At 34.8% G+C, this 19,244-nt stretch overlaps 1 protein-coding gene and 1 pseudogene across 7 annotated transcripts; one reads left to right on the top strand and one right to left on the bottom strand.

Moving 5' to 3' along the window:
* Positions 1-4,768: 4,768 nt before the first annotated feature.
* Positions 4,769-6,266, top strand: LOC136227297 (uncharacterized; annotated as a pseudogene).
* A 620-nt stretch (positions 6,267-6,886) lies between these two features.
* On the bottom strand, positions 6,887-10,405 carry LOC136228065 (uncharacterized). 7 transcript variants are annotated; one of them, XM_066016899.1, is made up of 8 exons: positions 10,179-10,405; positions 9,177-9,879; positions 8,927-9,060; positions 8,555-8,611; positions 8,015-8,081; positions 7,552-7,653; positions 7,388-7,467; positions 6,892-7,080 (listed from the first exon to the last, which is right to left on the bottom strand). In XM_066016899.1, exons 4-8 carry the CDS (start codon positions 8,564-8,566, stop codon positions 7,039-7,041), a joined length of 303 nt encoding a protein of 100 aa, XP_065872971.1. In that variant the 5' UTR covers positions 8,567-8,611; positions 8,927-9,060; positions 9,177-9,879; positions 10,179-10,405; the 3' UTR covers positions 6,892-7,038. The 7 variants fall into 7 exon arrangements, 6 of the variants coding, with proteins under 6 accessions (XP_065872970.1, XP_065872971.1, XP_065872969.1 ...); XM_066016898.1 differs by lacking the exon at positions 8,555-8,611 and having other exon boundaries at positions 6,887-7,080; positions 7,388-7,452; positions 8,015-8,070; XM_066016897.1 differs by lacking the exon at positions 8,555-8,611 and having other exon boundaries at positions 8,015-8,070; positions 9,662-9,879.
* Positions 10,406-19,244: the final 8,839 nt, after the last annotated feature.

The following is a 19,244-nucleotide window of genomic DNA, read 5'->3' as shown; positions in this document are numbered from 1 at the left end:
ACAATTTGAAATAACGTTTTCTTTTACAGTTTCACTCATAACGTCTTTAATTATGCAATTTTGTCTATAACATTGATAAATTTGGTAAATTTGAGAAATAAATCATAAAACAATCATCTCAGTCACAAATTTTGCCATCTACAATTTACGTATGCGTTATTTTATCGCTAATTAACGGTGAAAACAACAAAATTAAAAATAAAAAATTACAGCATATTTTGTACGAGTTAGAAAAAAAAATCCAAATGTTTTATCGAATTTAAAATATATTAATCGTCAATTCTATTATTAAATCACAAAAATGTGAAATCTTTTTTTAAAACTAACTCATATGATTGAGCCGTGTCGACTTTATTTTGTACAATTACAGGTATTTTTTCGACCATAATTTTTTTATTTTTTCTGACCACACTATTTAATTGCTGTAAAATGAGGAACAAAATATCTGCATTCTATAATGATGCATGAAATTGACCTAACTTATTAATGTTAGGAGTAAACTTGCTATTGACTGCGTTGAGAGAAAAATGATATCATTTTAGATGTTAGTGGTAAAATTGTTCCAAAATATAAATAATGAGTTGTTTAATATATCCAAATAAAAAAGTTAGGGCTTAATGAATCAAATCGTGAACGATCAAGGACCTAATAATGTTTTTTTTTTTTTTTGCCTTAATATGATCACGGGATATTAATTCGAAAAACAAAAAATGTAGATAAGGTAAGGACAGTTGTTAGAACTAAAATAGAATAATGACTTGTTATTTGCTCCTAGGGACATGAGTTATGACTACATCTTTAGGGTTTGGACTTTAAACCAATTTCATCTATTTATTGGAATTTATTTATATATATATTTCAAGAAAAACCACATCAATACATTTTGCAAACCGACATGGACGGATAACATGGTGGAGGCTTGGTTGGTGGCCGGGGATTTTAATGATATTGCCCTTTTAAGTGATCAGAGAGGAGGGGGTAATCATTATGTGAACCGGTGCCTTAACCACAAGCGTAGTATGGATCTGTGTGGGCTTTCAGACCTGGGTGCTGCTGGCCACAAATTTACCTGGAAAAGAAATAGCTTGTTTGTGAGGTTGGATAAGATGTATGCTAATGTTGCGGCTATCTGTAGGTTTCCTGAGGTCAAGGTGCTGAATCTCCCCTTCCGTCACTTTGACCATTGCCCTATCCTCATTAATTTGGTCAAAGGTAACCGGCTGAAAGGTAACAGACCCTTTAGATATCTTGTGGCTTGGGATTCTCATCCCGACTTTAGAAATTTCGTGAAAACCAATTGGCATCCCCACTCTGATGTTCTCCTCGCTGCTGAGGAATTCAGAAGGAAGGTGGTTGTTTGGAATAAAGACATCTTTGGCCATATTATCAGGAGGAAGAATAAACTCTTGAGGAGGATGGAAGGCGTTCAGCATTGCTTGGAGGCTCGTTTCGACCATAGCTTAAATGGTCACCTTAAAGCTCTCCAGAACGAGTTGGAAGCTGTGCTTAGACAAGAAGAGCTTCTTTGGTTCCAGAAGTCTAGGAAGGCCTGGATTCAAGACGGGGATCGGAATACCAGGTTTTTTCATCTCTCTACGATCATTAGGAGACAGAGGAATAGGATTGATGCTATCAAGGACGCAAGTGGCGAGTGGATTTTTGAGGAGGAAGACATTCATCGCTCAGCCCTTGATTTCTACAAGGACCTGTTTAGAGAGGAAGCTGTGGACTTGGAGAGTGGCCACTCTGGTATTTCCTTTCCTCGTTTGGGGGAGGAGGCTATTAAAGATGCTTTCCATCCTATTGACCTTAAAGAGATTGATCTGGCCTTCTCTAGCATAGGGTCCACTAAGGCTCCTGGGATTGATGGTATCCCCGCTAGTTTCTATCATAAACTCTGGGATACTGTTAAGGAGGGCATATACAGTTTTGTGTTAGGTGTTTTTGGTGGCTCTAACGATATCAGGTCGGTTAATAAAACCCTCATTGTCTTGATTCCTAAGGTTGTTAAGCCTTCCTCCTTCCTCTAGATGAGACCCATCAGTCTTTGTAATGTTTTGTATAAAGCTATTACTAAGATTGTGGCTAATAGAATCCGGAAGATCCTTCCGGATATAATTAGCCAGAACCAAGGGAGCTTTGTTCCTGGTAGACAATTGATGGATAACGTTGTTATTGCCCAGGAGGTTGTCCATTCTATGAAGATTAAGAAAGGTAAGAAAGGGATTGTGGCCCTCAAACTGGATCTGGAGAAAGCCTATGATAGATTGAACTGGAGCTTTCTTCTGGATAGTTTAGCCAAAGCTGGCATCCCGGAGAACTGGAGGATTTTGATTGAGAAGTGTATCTCCTCTTCTGTTTTCCAGATCATAATCAATGGGGACATGTCGGATGAGTTTTCTCCCTCCAGAGGAATTCGTCAAGGAGATCCTATGAGTCCCTTCCTCTTTGTTATTGCCATGGAAAGACTGTCTCACCTGATCCAAGAGGCGGTGTGCAAAGGGACTCTCTACCCTGTTTCTATCAACAGACATTGCCCCCCTATTACCCATTTACTCTTTGCTGATGACGTCATGCTTTTCGTTGAGGGTAATGAGGAGCAAATTAAAATAGTTATGGATATCCTTGATTGTTTTTGCGAGGCTTCTGGCCAGAAGGTTAACATCCAAAAGTCCCGTATGCTTTGTTCCAAAAATATGGACAATAGCTTGTGCAGAAGACTGAGTGAGCTCTCTGGCATACCTCTGACGAACTCTTTGGGGAAGTATCTTGGGGTTCCTCTTCACAGTGACAGGGTTTCCAAAGCCTCTTTCAAGGATATTTTGGACAAAACTAATGGTTTGTGTGCTAGCTAGAAAGCTAATTCTCTTTCCCTTGCAGGTCGCCTTACCTTGATCCAGTCAGTTAATTGCGCTGCTCCGAACCACATCATGCAGGCCTGTAAGCTTCCTGAGCCTGTCCTTAGTGACCTGGATAAGATAAATCGGCGTTTCCTGTGGGGTGAGTCTGGAGATGGGAGAAAGGTTCACCTGGTCCCGTGGAAGGAAGCTTGCCAGCCTAAAAACAGGGGGGGTCTTGGTATTAGGCAGGCAAAGGACAATAATAAAGTCCTGTTAATGAAACTTCTTTGGAGAATGTGGCAATGCCCCTCCTCTCTTTGGGTACGTCTCTTGTGCGGGAAGTATCGGAAAGATAGAATCTTTGGTGGCCCGAAGGAGAGGGTTGTTAGTTGTTCCTTCCTCTGGAAAGGGCTCAGTGCCGTGTTTGCTGAATTCTGTACGGGGATTGGCTTGGAGGTGGGTAATGGTAGATCTATTAGCTTCTGGTATGACACCTGGATTGGTGATAAACCGCTGATTGATGTGTGTAATGCCCCTCCGTCGGCTGATCTTCTTTCCTGGAAAATTGCTGATGTGGTGGACTCGGAGGGAGACTGGATCTGGTCAAAGTTCGACCCTTTCTTTAGTCTGGAGACCCTTCTTAACATTAGAGGAGTGAAGATTAGCAATCAAGAGGAGGATAAGGATAGACATTGTTGGGCCTTGACGAATAATGGTACTTATTCTTGTAAATCGGCCTATGAAGCTTTTACCCCTAATAGGGCTGATCCTCCCTTGGAGATTTGGAAGTCCATATGGTCCCTCAAGATCCCTTACCGTATCAGGAGCTTCCTTTGGCTGGGTATCAAAGACAGGCTCCTTACGAATGCGGATAGGCACAGAAGGCACTTGACTGAGTCTAGTGCCTGTAGTAGATGCAGAGGCAATGTGGAAACCTTGTGCCATGCCTTGAGGGATTGCCCAAATAGTAAGAAGATCTGGGAAGGGATCCTCCCTCATCACATCCTCCCTTCCTTCATGGCCTTTTCTGAAGGGGACTGGTTCTCTCAAGGAGCCAAGGGGAACTTGCTGGCCAACATGGAGCACGGTGCCATCCTCTTTGCTATTACTTGTCACCAAATCTGGAAGTGGAGGAATGAAGAATTATTTGCGGGTAAGGCTGTCCTTATTCCTGATTTACTGTTTTTCTTCTCGAAGAAGCTCTTTGTTATTACTAAAAGCTTTGAAAGAGATTCCCTTGTTCGCCCCTCCCCGGATAAAGAGATCCTGCTAGTTGGCTGGAGTAAGCCTAGAGAAGGGTTTGCTAAGTTGAATACTGATGGCTCCTGCCTTAGCAATGACAGAATTGCTGCTGGAGGAGTTCTTCGGGATGCTGGTGGCAATTGGATGGAGGGGTTTACCCATAACTTGGGGACGGGCTCCTCCTTTTCTGCGAAGCTCTGGGGTATCTTGTCAGGTATTAAACTCGCCATTCGCATGGGTGTTAAAAAGCTCTCGGTGGAATCTGATAATCTGGAGGCTATTAACAGGATTTCAGATAGCCAAGCTGTTTGTCTGAAGAGCCAGAATCTCATCAAAGCTATTTTGAGGCTTCGTCCTGCCTTTGAGTATCTTAATTTCTCTCATATTTTTAGGGAGCAAAACCGCGTGGCGGATCGCTTAGCAGCTGCTGGGCATGGGAGAATGTTAGGTGTTTCTACCCTATCTGTTCCTCCTTCTTTTCTTTTGCCTTCTCTCCTAGAGGATAGGATTGGAGTCAGCCTTCCTAGACTGATCCCGGTGTAGGTTTTTTGTTGGTTTTGTTTTTTTCCTTTCCTTTCTTACCAAAAAAAAAAATAGCATATAAAGCAACCAAAGCAATTTATATATCATCGTACTGAAGAAGAAGAAATTAAGATTGGTTTAGGTTGCAGAGCCATTAAGTAGATATGCCTTGCCTTTACATCTCCACTAATGTTAACTTGGATGGTGTGGATACGGATCCTATCTTCTCCGATGCAACCAAAGCAGTTGCCAGTATCATAGGCAAGCCTGAACATGTAAATTTCATTTCCTTTCTGTTTGTTTCACTTTCATTTTCAGCTTTTAGTTCTATTTTTAAGGAATTTGGTGTAGAAAAGTTTAGTATAGTCATTATAAAGTATTTGGGATAAGGTACCAAAATTTGTATATGGTGTTTGGGGAAATATCAATTTGGCCACCTTATTCCAATGAATAACATGTCTCTTTCCGTTATTGAGATCCAAATTGCTACATTTTTTAAACATTGAGGTTATTTTGTACGCGGAGCTTAAATTGATAGTTCCTTCAAACCCATAAGTCTATTTTGGTAACTTATACCAAAATATTTTCTAGTATTTGGTTACAGTATCGGAAAGTGTTAAAAAGTTGTTAATGGTTATTGGCTACTTAACTACTTATTACATGTCTAACCAGTGGAGTTAGAAACAAATATATGAAAGTAATCTGGTTGTGCTTCTTGTGATGAAGCAAAATCGCCTCCACTGTTTTCTAAAAAGAGAGAAAAGAATGAATTCTGGTTTTATGCCGACACAAACATACAGTGGCGAATCCAGGATTTGAGTGAGCGGGGGACAAAATTCTGTGTAAAAAAATTTTAGACAATAAATGTAAAATTGTTCAATTTTTTATATCAAAAAATGCAAAATTGTTCAATTTTTGGTGACGAAAAATGAAAAATCGTTCAATTGTCATGCATTATTTTCATGATTTTTTTTGATAAAAATGTAAATTATAATGTTTCCGACTCGTAATCATCAATTTCAGGGATTCTCGGGTTGTTACGCATCAAATATCCCTAACGTTTTGGGTCAGGTACAATTTTACCCGTAACATTTAAAATGGTGCAATTTCACCCCTAATGTTTGTAGCCAAAACCAATTTTATCCCTAACATTGATAAATTGGATCAATTTCAGACAATATTATAAAATACAGTAATTTTTTTCTTTATTTTGCACCAATTGCATATCAATTTTGTAATTTTGCACCAATTTTACCTCTAACGTTGATAAATTGGATCAATTTTAGACACCATTATTCATTACTGAGAAGACAGTTTGATGAATTATTTCTCAAATTGACCCAATTTATCAACGTTAGGGATAAAATTGCTCTTGGCTTCCAACATTAGGGATAAAATTGCTCCTGACCCAAAACATTAGGGGTATTTTTGCACTTTAACCCTTATTTTTTGATTTAAAAAAAATTTGAAGGGATGGGTCGGGATATCATTTAATGGGACTAAAGAAGTAGCAGCATATGCAGAAGTAGTATCAATGGGTGGAATCAATAAACAAGTGAAGAGAAATCTATAGAAATCTTAGCCACAATTCTTCAAAACAGGTTATCAATACCAACTCGTTTTTTCCTCAAAGTTTATGATACCAACACTTCCAAATTATGATTATCAGCTTTGTTTACAACTTGAATTTGAACTTGTTTGTAAGCATGGTAAGAAATGCTTACAAAAAAAGCACTTTCAGAGAAGACAAAAATCGTCCCCAAAAACATAAAAATTTGTCCCCTATATTTTTGGGGACAATTTTTTCGTCCCTATTTTTCGTCATTGTTTCCTCCGTCCTTGATTCTATAGGGGACGAAAAACACAATGTCGTCCCCATTCTTAGGGACGACTGTCGTCCTCATTCTTAGAGACTACTGTCGTCCGCGTTAAGATGGACGACTGTCGTCCCCATTCTTAAGGACAATATGACTGTCGTTCCCGTTCTTAGGGACAACATTTCATCCCCGTTCATAGGGATGACTGTCATCCCCATTCTTAGGGACAATTGTCGTTCCCATGTAATAGTGACATATTTTTGTCCCTACAGTAAAGGACGACACCTGCTCTAAAAAATAATATGCTAATTATTAATTGAAACCAGTAGATTATTGATTTTCAATTAGTAATTAACGGGTTCATTTTTCAACAGCAACTATAATCGGTAATTTACAGGTTCATTTTTCAACAACAAACCATAACCTCATTTATAGACATAAATTAGAAAAAAAAAATCAAAACAAAATGATTTATTATGTAACAATAATATTCAACAAAAAAATTATTAGAACAAAAGAACTAACAAGTACAAGCTTATTGACCTCATTCTTCCCAAATAACATCGGTTCTGATATGTTCTACCATAATTCCTAACATCAATCAAACCATATCCCCCTTAATTAGCTTTAAATCGTTTCATTCTTCTGAAATCCTTCATCTGCAAATACACACAGAAAATGCATATAACATTTGCCTTCCTAAATGAAATAATTATTCTCACCATCATTCCGAAAATCATAGGTAGCATAGTTAGTGTATTATAGATGAATTCTGAAACTGATAAAATCATTTCTAAATAGAAAAGCATAGCTAGCTACAAAGTTAATCTTTCAAAAGTTCAGGAATGGATAGCTAAGAACATATATTATTAGTATTGACCGATTTCAAATCCACATAGCAAAGAAACACAAACTTAGCATACAACTGAGAAATAAAAAAGAAAATAGATTTAATATAGCTCATACCTTCTTGAGACTAGCTCCCATGATAACACTTGTTGGTGTTAGCATTTCATGTGTGATTACAAAATCTTGTAACAGAAACACTAAAATGAATATGAGTTAAAACTTATACAATGAATATGAGTTAAAACTTATACAAAATAATTATATGTGCTATTCAAACTTACATGTTGCATAAAATAATATGTTTATCATATTCTGAAAGAGCATGCATCTTCCTTTTGCAAGCAGGTGTGCTCCTTTGATAACTATTTTTGTAGCCTTCGATTCTACAATTTGCATTTTATTTCCAATCAGACTATATGTTACTACTTTCATAAACAAAAAATGCATAAAAGTCATTCTATCGACCTTTAAACATGTTGAATAAAATAAATTGGACTCTCATTATTTATTTTTCTCAATCACACAGGAAACAACCAATTTACATGTTTAAGTCCAAAACAACACACTTTTTCACTCTAGGGATCACAATGGAATTAAAAGAGTGAGAGAGAGAGATTGAATCAAAGAGGAAAAACACAAAGTAGAAATTGCAAAAGAAGGGGTATTTTATAATAGATTTAGAAGCTAAGGTAATTAGAATCAGACAGTAGAAAACAAAACTAAAGAATACAGACTGTGAATTACCTATAATCAATAATGCTTCTGAAGTTAAAACCAAAAAGTCCCTTCCCAACTGAGTCCTACCAAATTGCTTCAAAAAATAATAAAGAGATTAGTATTAAGTACCACTAGCCAAATATCTAAGCCTAGTGAAATCAGTTTCCATCTCAACATACCCATTGACATCATGGACAACAACATCAACTACTATCTGCTTATTTTGCTAAATAAAGAAATAAGATAAACTTAATAGACAGCAAAAAGCATCTCCTATCCAAGAAGATAATTATAAGCAATCTCAAGCCTTTTACTGGATTATGATTTTATAGTTATAAAAAAAGGCAGGTTATATGGAATAGGCAAGAGTGCTAACTTACTCTTTTTCTTTTTAGAATAATACAACTATATAACTTGCAGATTTTATGAAAATGTATGAAAACTAGCATAAATGAGGTTAATAAACTCAAATTTTCTGTTATCAAATATCTACAGGAGTATAAGCTAAAAGTAATAAAAAAAATGCATTATCATTAAAATAATTTGAGAAATATGAACACAACTTACAAGCAAAAGCATAAGAGTAGAATTTGTCAACAATATGAAGCCAATAACCTAACAAACCTAAAAAATAGTTTCTTTAATTAATTATGGGGAATACCAACATAATCCTATATTTGCTTTAATTAATGAACACCAATGAGAACCAAATAACAGTAATTGTCAGAGACAAATATAAGATATATGATTGGGCGTTAACTATTAGCTTTGATTTTAGTTCAATTGGTTGCATGACAGTAATGAGAGTACCCAATTAAAAAATGACAGATTGTGAATCAGAAACTAAAAAAATATAAAAATGACTTCAAATATCCCACAAGTAAGAACACCCTGCTATTAAATGTGAAAGAAAGTAAAAAATAAATGAATTAATAGAACCTGGTCAAGGATCTTATCTCCATGATTTGGCCTCTAATTTCTCTTTGCAAAATGTTAAGAAGATTTTTGAGCAGCTTACACTCATGTTCAAAGGTATGAAACTGAGATTTCCTTCTCCATATCATTTGTCATGTCTGTCATTGTAACACAACAACAATCAATAACGAAACAAGTGTACAAGTCATACTGTGATAAAAACAACATTCAAAATCTGTAACTGCTATAACCGCCTAAACCAGGGGAACCATACCCTCCTAAGCTTGAAGATCCATAGCCGGCTCCCCCAAGATGGGAGGCGAAAGAAGATGTAGAGTAGCTCGTTTCCGGTACTAGGGGATATGAATTATATCCTGTGTCAATCTTCCCGTACACAGCTGCCGTTGCTTCTTTCCGATTACTAATGAACTCCTTAATGAGTTGTTGAGCCATCTGAACTTGGAGAGTGATGCCTTTAGTCCTATGAAATTGTTGCATTGTAAGTTTTCTCAAATATAGGAACTACGCTATGATCAACCAATTCCTTAGAGTTCACCATGAATCTCTATATTCTCTCATCAAAAGTAGCATATGAAGGCGAGTCTTCACCAAGAACCCTTACAGTAGCACCAATGTTTTCCTGTATCGATTTTATTACAAAGCCTTGCTTTCCAATTAAGTTAATAGCTTGTGAAGATGCAACCAGTAACCTTATGGAAAAAAATGCAGTATCAGAAATAGCAAGGGATGTACTATCACCTTCACCACCTGATAGACCACTAACAGGTTTGTACACTCTCACCACAACATCCATTACAGGAGATAGTATTGCTTCTGGTTCCTCTTCTCCAGATATCAAAACAGTGTTGAACGATAAGAATAATGGTCGTGTCAATCGAATTCTTGATCTGGATGAACAAACCAGCATCGTCCTCCATCCAATCTTCATCATCCATCCAATCTTCATCATCCTTCATCTGAATGAACAAAAACAACAATAAAACAGAGACATGTGCAAATAATCAATAGAAAACCCAAGCAAGATTACGACATCTAAGGAATGGTTTCAATTGCAGTTTGTTCTTTGTTCCTTTCTTTGTTAAGGAATGGTTTCATTTAGAATTTCATAGCGAGATTAGGACATCTAACATCATGTTGAAGCTACTATAACAGAGGAATAAATCAAGCAGTCAACTATCGGTTTCATTAAATTGAGGGTAGATATACCAAACATTGAGATTTTCATGAAAATAAAAAAAAAAATAGAAAACCTAACCTTAAAAATTCATTAGAGTTCCGTCTCCAAATTCGCTGATATTGAATTCGTCGATGAAAATTGGGGAAACAAAAGGGAGAGAGGAAGGCAAATGAAGAGGGAAAACAAATAGAGAGAAGAGAAAAGAGAGAATGTAAGAGTGGGGCGATGGCTATGGATGGAGACGGTATGTCGGCTGGCAATGAGGGGGAGCCAAGAACGAGAGAGAGAGAGAGGGGAGTGGGAGAGAAAAGTTGTGGTTAGACAAAATCAGTTGAAATAATAAATTTATATATAAAAGTATTATCTAATCTTTATTAATTAAATTTGTCCCCTTTATTAGATTAAAAAAATCATTAGAGACAATATATATAGTTGTCCTCCATATTAATTTCAAAACTATAATTAAGGATAAAAATTATATTTTGTCACTTTTTTGTGAAAAATGTGAAAAATGCCTATAACGTTTACAACTAGGAATAATTTTATTCTTAACATCTAAAATGGTATAATTTTACCCATAACGCTGGTAGCTAAAAGCAATTTTACCCCTAACATTGGCAAGTTAGGTCGATTTCAGATATTATTAGAAAACATAGATACTCCATCCATTCCAGAAGTCATTTTAGGGTATTTCACACAAATTAAGAAATATATTGGTTAACTAAAAAAAATTCTCTCTCATGTCACTATTGGGCAATAAGCATTGAAATATTAAAAAACACATGTACCAATACAAAAAATAATTCTCTCTCATGTCACTATTGGGCAATAAGCATTGGAATCCTAGAATGACTTATATTTAGGGAAAAAACCAATTTGCTAGAATGACCTATATAATGGAATGGAGGGAGTATTTTATTTCTTATTCTACACCAATTGCACATATTAGTAGTTGTAAAAAAAAGATTTCATATTTTTTTTGTTATGTAATAATAAAATTGAAAATTAATATTTATTAACGGTGAAATATTTGAATTTTTTTTGTCCAACTCGTACAAAAAGCAATATATATTTTTTTATTTTCTTAAAAAAAATTCACGTCTAATCATATGTTTATGATCTGTTACTAACAATGATAAAATGATGCACATGTGAACTGTAGATGACAATATTCATGACCAAAAAGATAGTTTGATAAATTATTTGTCAAATTGACCCAACTTGTCAATGTTAAGGATAAAATTGCTTTTGGCTGCCAATATTAGGGGTATAATTCCACCATTTTAGATGTTAAGGATAAAATTACTCATAGCTATAAATGTTAGGGGTATTTTTGCATCTTATCCTATTACAAAATAAAAAATGTGTTACACAAATTAATAAAAATAATCTATATAAAAAACAATAAATTTATTGAACGCAACAAAACTCTCTTTTCCGGTAATTATGTTGTTAAAGAATAAACATATTTTATGGAAATAACAAGGATAAGTTTGTCAATAACATATAACTACAAACCGCTGTTTATGAAAAGCTCCAAATAAGAGCTTTTCATGGAACGCTCCAAAACGCTACAGTTGTCAGAGAAAATGCTAAACGCTGCGGTTATATAATCCTAACCAAACGCTTTATTTCTTGCGGAACACCCTCTAAATATCCGGAGGTTAACAGTATTAATTTAACTTTTAACTTCATAAACATATTGATTACTGAACAAGTGCAAACAACCAGTGAGACTTGTGCCCAAATCATGCATATTGATGCAATAATTTTATTGGAGTGCGCTTTTCATGTTTTAGGTAGGTTAGATTTTGCCTTATCTGCCTTTCAATAGGATAAAACGATTCTTGACACAAGAAGATGAACATCCCAAACATTCACTACTAAACACCTATTCCCACATCCAAATATACATCACCAAACACCAAAATCCTAACCCCATGGTCGGAATCACAGGAAACAAGAAGCAATTATCGAATAGCCCTGTTTCGAGAAATATCAAGCCAAAGGGGATTCAATCCAAAATCCTTGCAATCTATGAAAAAAATCTAAAAAGGAAAAATACTCATCCCCTCTGAGAATAATCAAAAGAAAATCAAATAGGAGATTTGAAATCAAATAGGAGCTTTGAAATTAACCCTGTTGTTTGATTTCTCTGTTAGACAGAAAGGCAAAGTCCAAACTTACTCCTAGGCATGCATTGATGTCGAGAGACTCAAACAACCCAATTTGAGAGCAAACACTGTGAGCACTGAGCGAAACAACAGAAGCACTTGCAAGTGATCACTATTATATCAAGGAATCCACTCAATAGTTGAAGGCAACCTAAACTCCCCACTAGATTCATCACTTCTATTAAAGACTTTATTGTGCATCGACTTATCTGTTTTTACTTATGAAATCACTACCTATCCCTTCACTTTTGATACCAGTGAAATGAGCAAGTTTAAGAGGATGAATATTCATTGAAAAGAGCTTCAGAGTTATAGTTTTCAACCAGAAATGGAAGAAACGGATAGAAATAACAGTTCAAGTAGGAATCCTCATGAACAGGCTAGCTACAAAAAGAACAGAATATCATAAACAACGATATTAACGGGTCAACTTGAAAGAAACGGATAAACGCGTGGGTCGAGCTAGCTAAAGGAGAGAGAAAGAGAGCAAAAACGGGGAAAGCAAGACAGCTTCCATTTGTTCCAAGTGTAGGGAGATTGTTTATTTGTCCTTTCCTTGTATTTACCTTTAGTACTTTTTACCCTTTTGTTTTAGGGTTTGTTTTTGGACCTAAAAATACTATAGTAGTCTTATGTAAGACGTGCCTCGTTTTTCCGCCACCATCATCTTTATTCTCTGTTTTTATGTTTATTATCGGAAGAATTATTTTGGGGTGAACAAGCTGTTCACTAATGGAAATGAGTGAGTAATTCCTTTTGCAGGCCTAGCCAGCCATTAAACAGCGACGGTAAGTAACTCTTTTTGATTAATGAAGTATTTCCATACATGAATGATTGGCAATAGTATGCTGAAGGAATAGATTAGGATCCAATCTATATGCTAATTACCAAAGATGACATGACGGTGCTTCGATGTAATCGAAATAGCTATTTGGCTTATATTGTTGTTGACGGATATGAAAACAACCATATATTGGGGTTTCATTTATGAATGCTTCCTGGTTCTCAATGCTTGCTTGTATATTAACGCAAGGACACTTGGTTGATTTTACTTGCTTAGAATCTTAGCAAAATGGGACACCGGACCTGATAAAAGAGGAAGATACCCAAATTAGGAATATTGTTTTACTTCATTAAATGGGAACAGTCTAAATACAGTTGTTCGTAGGCGTAGTGCTAGCCTAACATTTACGGTAACTGTTCAACCAACTAGTTTCAATCCTTGTGGAATACGATACTTGGTCTTACCAGCACTACATCTACCCTAGTACACTTGCTAGAGTCCATATCTAACATACCATCCCTTATAAACATGATCAAAATGATTGATAGGGGAAAGAGTATGAATGATCAACATACTAAAGTATAATATATAGGGGCTTATGCTTGGAGGATAACACCTTGAAAACAGCAGTGGCTATAAGTAAATCTCTCAAACCAGAAGAAGTTTGGTAGCAGAGACAAAAAGTGGTCAATGTCCAAATTTACATACTATAATTGTCTGTGTACACTTACATTCTATACTTTAATATTTAAAAAAAATGATGGAATAATTGAAATGGCGAATAGAAAATTATGGATTCACTATAATTTGAAATGCGAAATTGTATATTCATGAGATTATTAATCAATATGCAAATGGACATTAAAAAATGTACATTTAGATATTGAGCACTAATTGATCATTTCACTTATTCTTCTCTGTCTATGCTTAGTTTTTGTTAAAAATCAAACCGACCAACCTTTTGAATTCTAACATTTAAGGTAACTGTTCAATCAACTAGTTTCAATCCCGGTGGAATACGATATACTTGGTCTTACCAACACTACATCTACCCTAGTACACTTGCTAGAGTCCATATCTAACATACCATCCCTTATAATCATGATCAAAATGATAGATAGGAAAGAGTATGAATGATCAACATACTAAAGTATAATATATAGGGGCTTATGCTTGGAGGATAACATCTTCAAAACAGCAGTCGCTATAAGTAAATCTCTCAAACCAGAAGAAGTTCAGTAGCAGAGACAAAAAGTGGTCAATGTCCAGATTTACATACTATAATTGTCCGTGTACACTTACATTCTATACTTTAATATTTAAAAAAAAAATTATGGAATAATTGAAATGTTGAATAGAAAATTATGGATTCACTATAATTTGAAATGCGAAATTGTATATTCATGAGATTATCAATCAATATGCAAATGGATATTCAAAAATGTCCATCTAGATATTGAGCACTAATTGATGGAAGAATCAAATTATGTCAATCCCAATGTCATTTTGGTTGGCTTATGTGTCATGGAATACAGGTCCAACTCGCCATGTGTTTCTAATTTCACAAATTAATAAGGTTGTCGGGATTCGAACTCTCGACCATTTAGTCCAAGCATATGTACTATGTTATGGAACCAATTAAGGTAAAAGCTCAAGCTCTGATATTATGCACTTGCTTAATTGGTGGCTTTATTTATAATCATACCAACCGTTGAACCTTATTATTGCTTGTGGTGTGCAAGGTAGATATATTAGATAAATCATCATAGTCCAGCAAGCCAGCAGTTGGATCAGATGCAGACCTTGACGTGCTTCTTTTTTAGTACATGGACAGTAATAATAATGTTAGAGAACAGATTCATAACGGGGTTATTTTGGACAATAATAAGTGGCCTAAACCTTTACAGGTGTATATTAGGAGGAAGAAGGGACATGAAAAAAGGCACATGAGAGAGTTAGTTACTATAAGGATATTTGGGGAATGAGTTAGTTAGTGTGTGCTGGGAGATGAGTACATTCTTCTATTATATACTTCAAGGGAAAAAGGTATGAGGCATGCATTTTTTAGATGTTTACTTCTGCTGTACCAGCTCTCCCATTTGTGGGAAGAGAGGGTTAGTATTACTTGTATTTCTCTTTCTCTTGAATTAATAATATTCATCCTCTCTTTCATTCATACACTCAGTTCTCTATTTTATTGTGTTGAAAGATAGGAAATATACTTACCTGAATATTCGCATCAAATAATAGTAATAACTCAATATGACAGAATGTTCAAAGTTCATAAAAAACAAAATTACAAATCTCCATAGAGTACAACTAAAAATAAATATGACTTATGAAGTGAAGATTGCAGCAGGCAAACAATTATAATAAGGCGCTTCTTGCTTGTGAATTGAGAACCTCCAAAAAATTGAAATGAACCTCTTGTTTCTCTTACAAATCTAATTGGTTGTATACATGTACATTGTATACTTTAATATTAAAAAAAATGGTTCTACAGAATAGAAAATTATGGATTCACCATAATTTTTATGTCTTTTGCTTCTGGAAATGTATATTCATGAAGTTGATGAAGATCATTAATCAATTTGTAAATGGACATTCAAAAATGTACATCTAGATGTTGAGCTGATTGATTGAAGAATGCGAACTATGTCAATCCAGATGTTATTTTGGTTGGCTTCTTATGCACTTGTTTAATTGGTGGCTTCTTATGCGCTTATTATTGGTCGTGGTATGCAAGCTTGATATATTAGATACATCATAACATGCTTGCAAGCCAACAGTTGGAGAAGAGGCAGACCTTGACCAGCTTCTATTTTTTACCACCAGTTTTTTTTCCCTTTCCCTGCATTTTTCTTTTTCCCCTCATTGTTTGTGTATAATTTCCGTAAATTATGAAGATCACGAAACACATATACCTGAGAATTGTAACAGATATTATTGAATCATTCTTTTCAAAGTATTAAAGTATAGAAGCCATTAGCCATGGAAGTTCATCCTTGCCAAATTTTATATGCAACTTAACAACATAATGAACCAATATAAAAACTGATATGTTATAGAATGACTTTCTTTCCATCAAGATTGTAAACTGTTAAGAAAACAAGCATCATTTAGTTATGCAATTAAGAACACAATGAACCCATCTGACAACTTCATATTTTTCCCTTTAAATAAGCAGATTTAACAAGGAACATACACAGGTTAACAATAACAACAGATTTGTTATACACAACCTCAACTTACTTGCAATAATAAGGGATGTAATTCGCCGACGACATTTTGCAATCATTGCTAGCATATCCATTTTTTTATGAGTTGTACGAGTGAGCAGAACATCATCTAGACATGGATTTTCTTCAAATTCTTTTACCATTGTTCTTCCTCTACAAAATTAAAATTATCATATGAATTAACTAAGTTAAAATTAACACTCTTTTCCATTAAAATCATTGCATGAATCATAATTAGCACATCTAGAGTTTTGAGGGATGGCAAGATCTATTCAGATTTCTGAATCATTAGTTTTCCTGCACCAAATTAGTTTCTAATGATTATCATGGACTGAACTTGTTAAGATTTCTTTTAATTTCTTAAACATTGCAAGCTTGGTATATTCAGATTGATTTTCTTCATATATATAAAGATCTGGTAAGAATATATTGTAGATTTGTACATATTGATTTTACCTTAAACATTCCAAGCCAAATCTATTCAGATTTGCCAATTTGTCTTCATAAAAAAAAAAAAAAAAAAGACAAGTTCACAATTGGCGTGTGAAGGAAGTGAGAGCTCTCTTGTGTGTTTCTTTGTCAAGTTTTTTCTGATATGCAGTATGTGATAATTGGAGCAGTTCTTTGTCTAGCTTCACAGCTTAATTCCAAGTAGTCTTTTTGCTGAACTGATATCTGATAAAATACAATACTCAAAATTAGATGGGTCTAAATATATTACGTTCATAAAATGTCCTCCAATCGGAAGTAATTATGAGAAGAAAATTAAAGATGAAGAGAAGAGACTGACCTGATCCTATTTGGAAAGACAATTTGGAAAAGATGAGAAGCTCGATCACACTAGTTTTCAAAGACACCGAAAGTGAAGACTGGAGAGTGCGAATTTATAGAGCTCCAATTAGGGTTTGATGGAATCAGTTAAGAGAGACAAGGCAAAAGGCCAAAGCCCATATTTTATTGGGCTTTATATAAAAAGAATCCAATTATTTGTTTTGATTCTTTCAAAAAAAAGTTAATAAGAAATTAAAGGAGCTGAAATTCTTTTAAAAAACACCTATATTGCACGGAAACAAAAATTGAAACGGAAAAGGACGATACTGGAAAACGTAATGTTTGGAAAACATAGGAAACGGTAAAGTGGGGGAACTTGTAAATATTAAAAATATAAGACATATTTATAAATATTAAAAAATATAATAATACATTAAATAAAAACATGATTGAAGAACAAGATGAAGAAAGTCCAAGCTCAATTAATATTCAAAAGACAAGCATTATAGGAGAAAGAAATATGGATAATTTCTTTAAATTGAAGGATGCAAGGAAGTAATTATCTCTCAAATAGAAAGTTTCAATTTTACTAATCTTAGATTGAGCACGAACTGCAAAATAGAAAGTTTGAATTTCCAAAATATTAATAGAAATAGGTAGGGAAAACAGTTTTTATGCGTTTCATATTTTTGGTAATTACGGAAACGTGCGCAGAAATGTTTCGTATCAGTTTCCGAGAGTTTTCGTTTCCCACATCTGGCGGAAACGGGGAAACGCTTGTCATGAAGAGTTTCCGTGCATTATAGAAAAAAAGTAAGCTGAAATTAATAATATGAAATCATAATTAGTTTCGAACGTTTAAATTTATTATTTTGCAAATTGTTAGGTTTACGATGTATATAAAAGAGAACTAATTATGTTTAAAAAAACTAACTAATTTATTTAGCCCTATCATTATTGGTTAGGAGCAAATTAACACATATTTTTCAAAATCATCCCACTAACTAAGGATATTCTAACAATTATTGCACAACGTGAATAAACTCCTTTCTCAGATTGCAAATAATGTCTATTGACACCTAGAACATTCTCAGACAGCAAGGGAACTTTTCAACACGACCTGACATGATTGAGGATCAAAATTGCTGATGAACAGATGCAAGTGCACAGTGGGGAATACATGATTACTCGGTTGGGGGCCGATTTTATAGGTGTGTTTGCAAAAAAAAGAATTAATTGTTAAATCAAATTTTTTTATTTTTTTTGTACATACGTGTCTTATCATTTGAGTTGTCAAAAACCAATTTTAAGTATTACTGTACAATTTCTAAAAATAAGCTAGATTTTGTTTAAGATTCTTAACATCTAAAAAAATGAATTTAGGGAAGGCCCAATAGGTAAAAAAAATAAAAAAATTTGATTCGAGAGGGTCTACTAGGCAAAAAAAAAAGGTAATAATTTGGATTTAAGTAGGAGACCTAACCGGAAAAAAAATTAGAAATTTGGATTTACGGCCTAACAGACAAAAAAATAATAGAAATTTAGATTTAAAAAGGTCTAATAGAGCCAAAAAAAAAAATTAGAATTTTAAATTTAGGGAGTGCCTAATAGGCCAAAATATTAAAATTTTGAACTTTGGACAAGCCTAACACTTAATGGGTCATCTTAGGGGAAGACTAATTCAACACTCCAATATGTTTTTTTTTTTGAGAAATGGGGACCGAAACTAGCCGAGGTCAAAATGGTTTCGGCGGGCTGTGGGGCCAGGGCCCATGCCCTCTGTCTATGCCCCTCCAAGTGCATGTGAACTCCTCCAAGTTTGAAATGCTAATTACTGGGTGATAATTGGAGATGTATTTCATGTTGCTGAGACTACCAAAAGCAGATTGCCAGTTTTCGGGTATGGATTGTCGCGAGCAGAAAATTCCTTTTGAACCAGCTGATGGCAACCATAAACCGGCCGCCGCAATATGAAAAAGGCGGCCACTGAAGCAACGAAAATGATGGTATCTTTTTTGGTGAGCAAGTTACCTCTTAATTCGCAATCATGCGAGGGCCATGTAATCTGAATTAAATTTCCTATGGAAGCAAAGCTGCACAACCACTTTAGCTTATCTGCAACATTCTACACTTGAAAAATCATGATTACAACAATAAAAAAATATGAAAAGGAAGG

This window comes from Euphorbia lathyris, chromosome 4 (genome assembly GCF_963576675.1).
Source record: "Euphorbia lathyris chromosome 4, ddEupLath1.1, whole genome shotgun sequence".
NCBI lineage: Eukaryota > Viridiplantae > Streptophyta > Magnoliopsida > Malpighiales > Euphorbiaceae > Euphorbia > Euphorbia lathyris.
This window is presented reverse-complemented; position numbering and strand designations above follow the sequence as displayed.

Excerpts from the sequence above, each read along its gene's own strand:
- LOC136228065 (XM_066016897.1), bottom strand. The coding sequence starts at position 9,051 with ATGATATGGAGAAGGAAATCTCAGTTTCATACCTTTGAACATGAGTGT. Across the intron at positions 8,071-8,926 it reads GAGATAAGATCCTTGACCAG|GACTCAGTTGGGAAGGGACT; the intron begins GTTCTATTAATT and ends GCAATTTGGTAG. Across the intron at positions 7,654-8,014 it reads AGAAGCATTATTGATTATAG|AATCGAAGGCTACAAAAATA; the intron begins GTAATTCACAGT and ends TGCAAATTGTAG.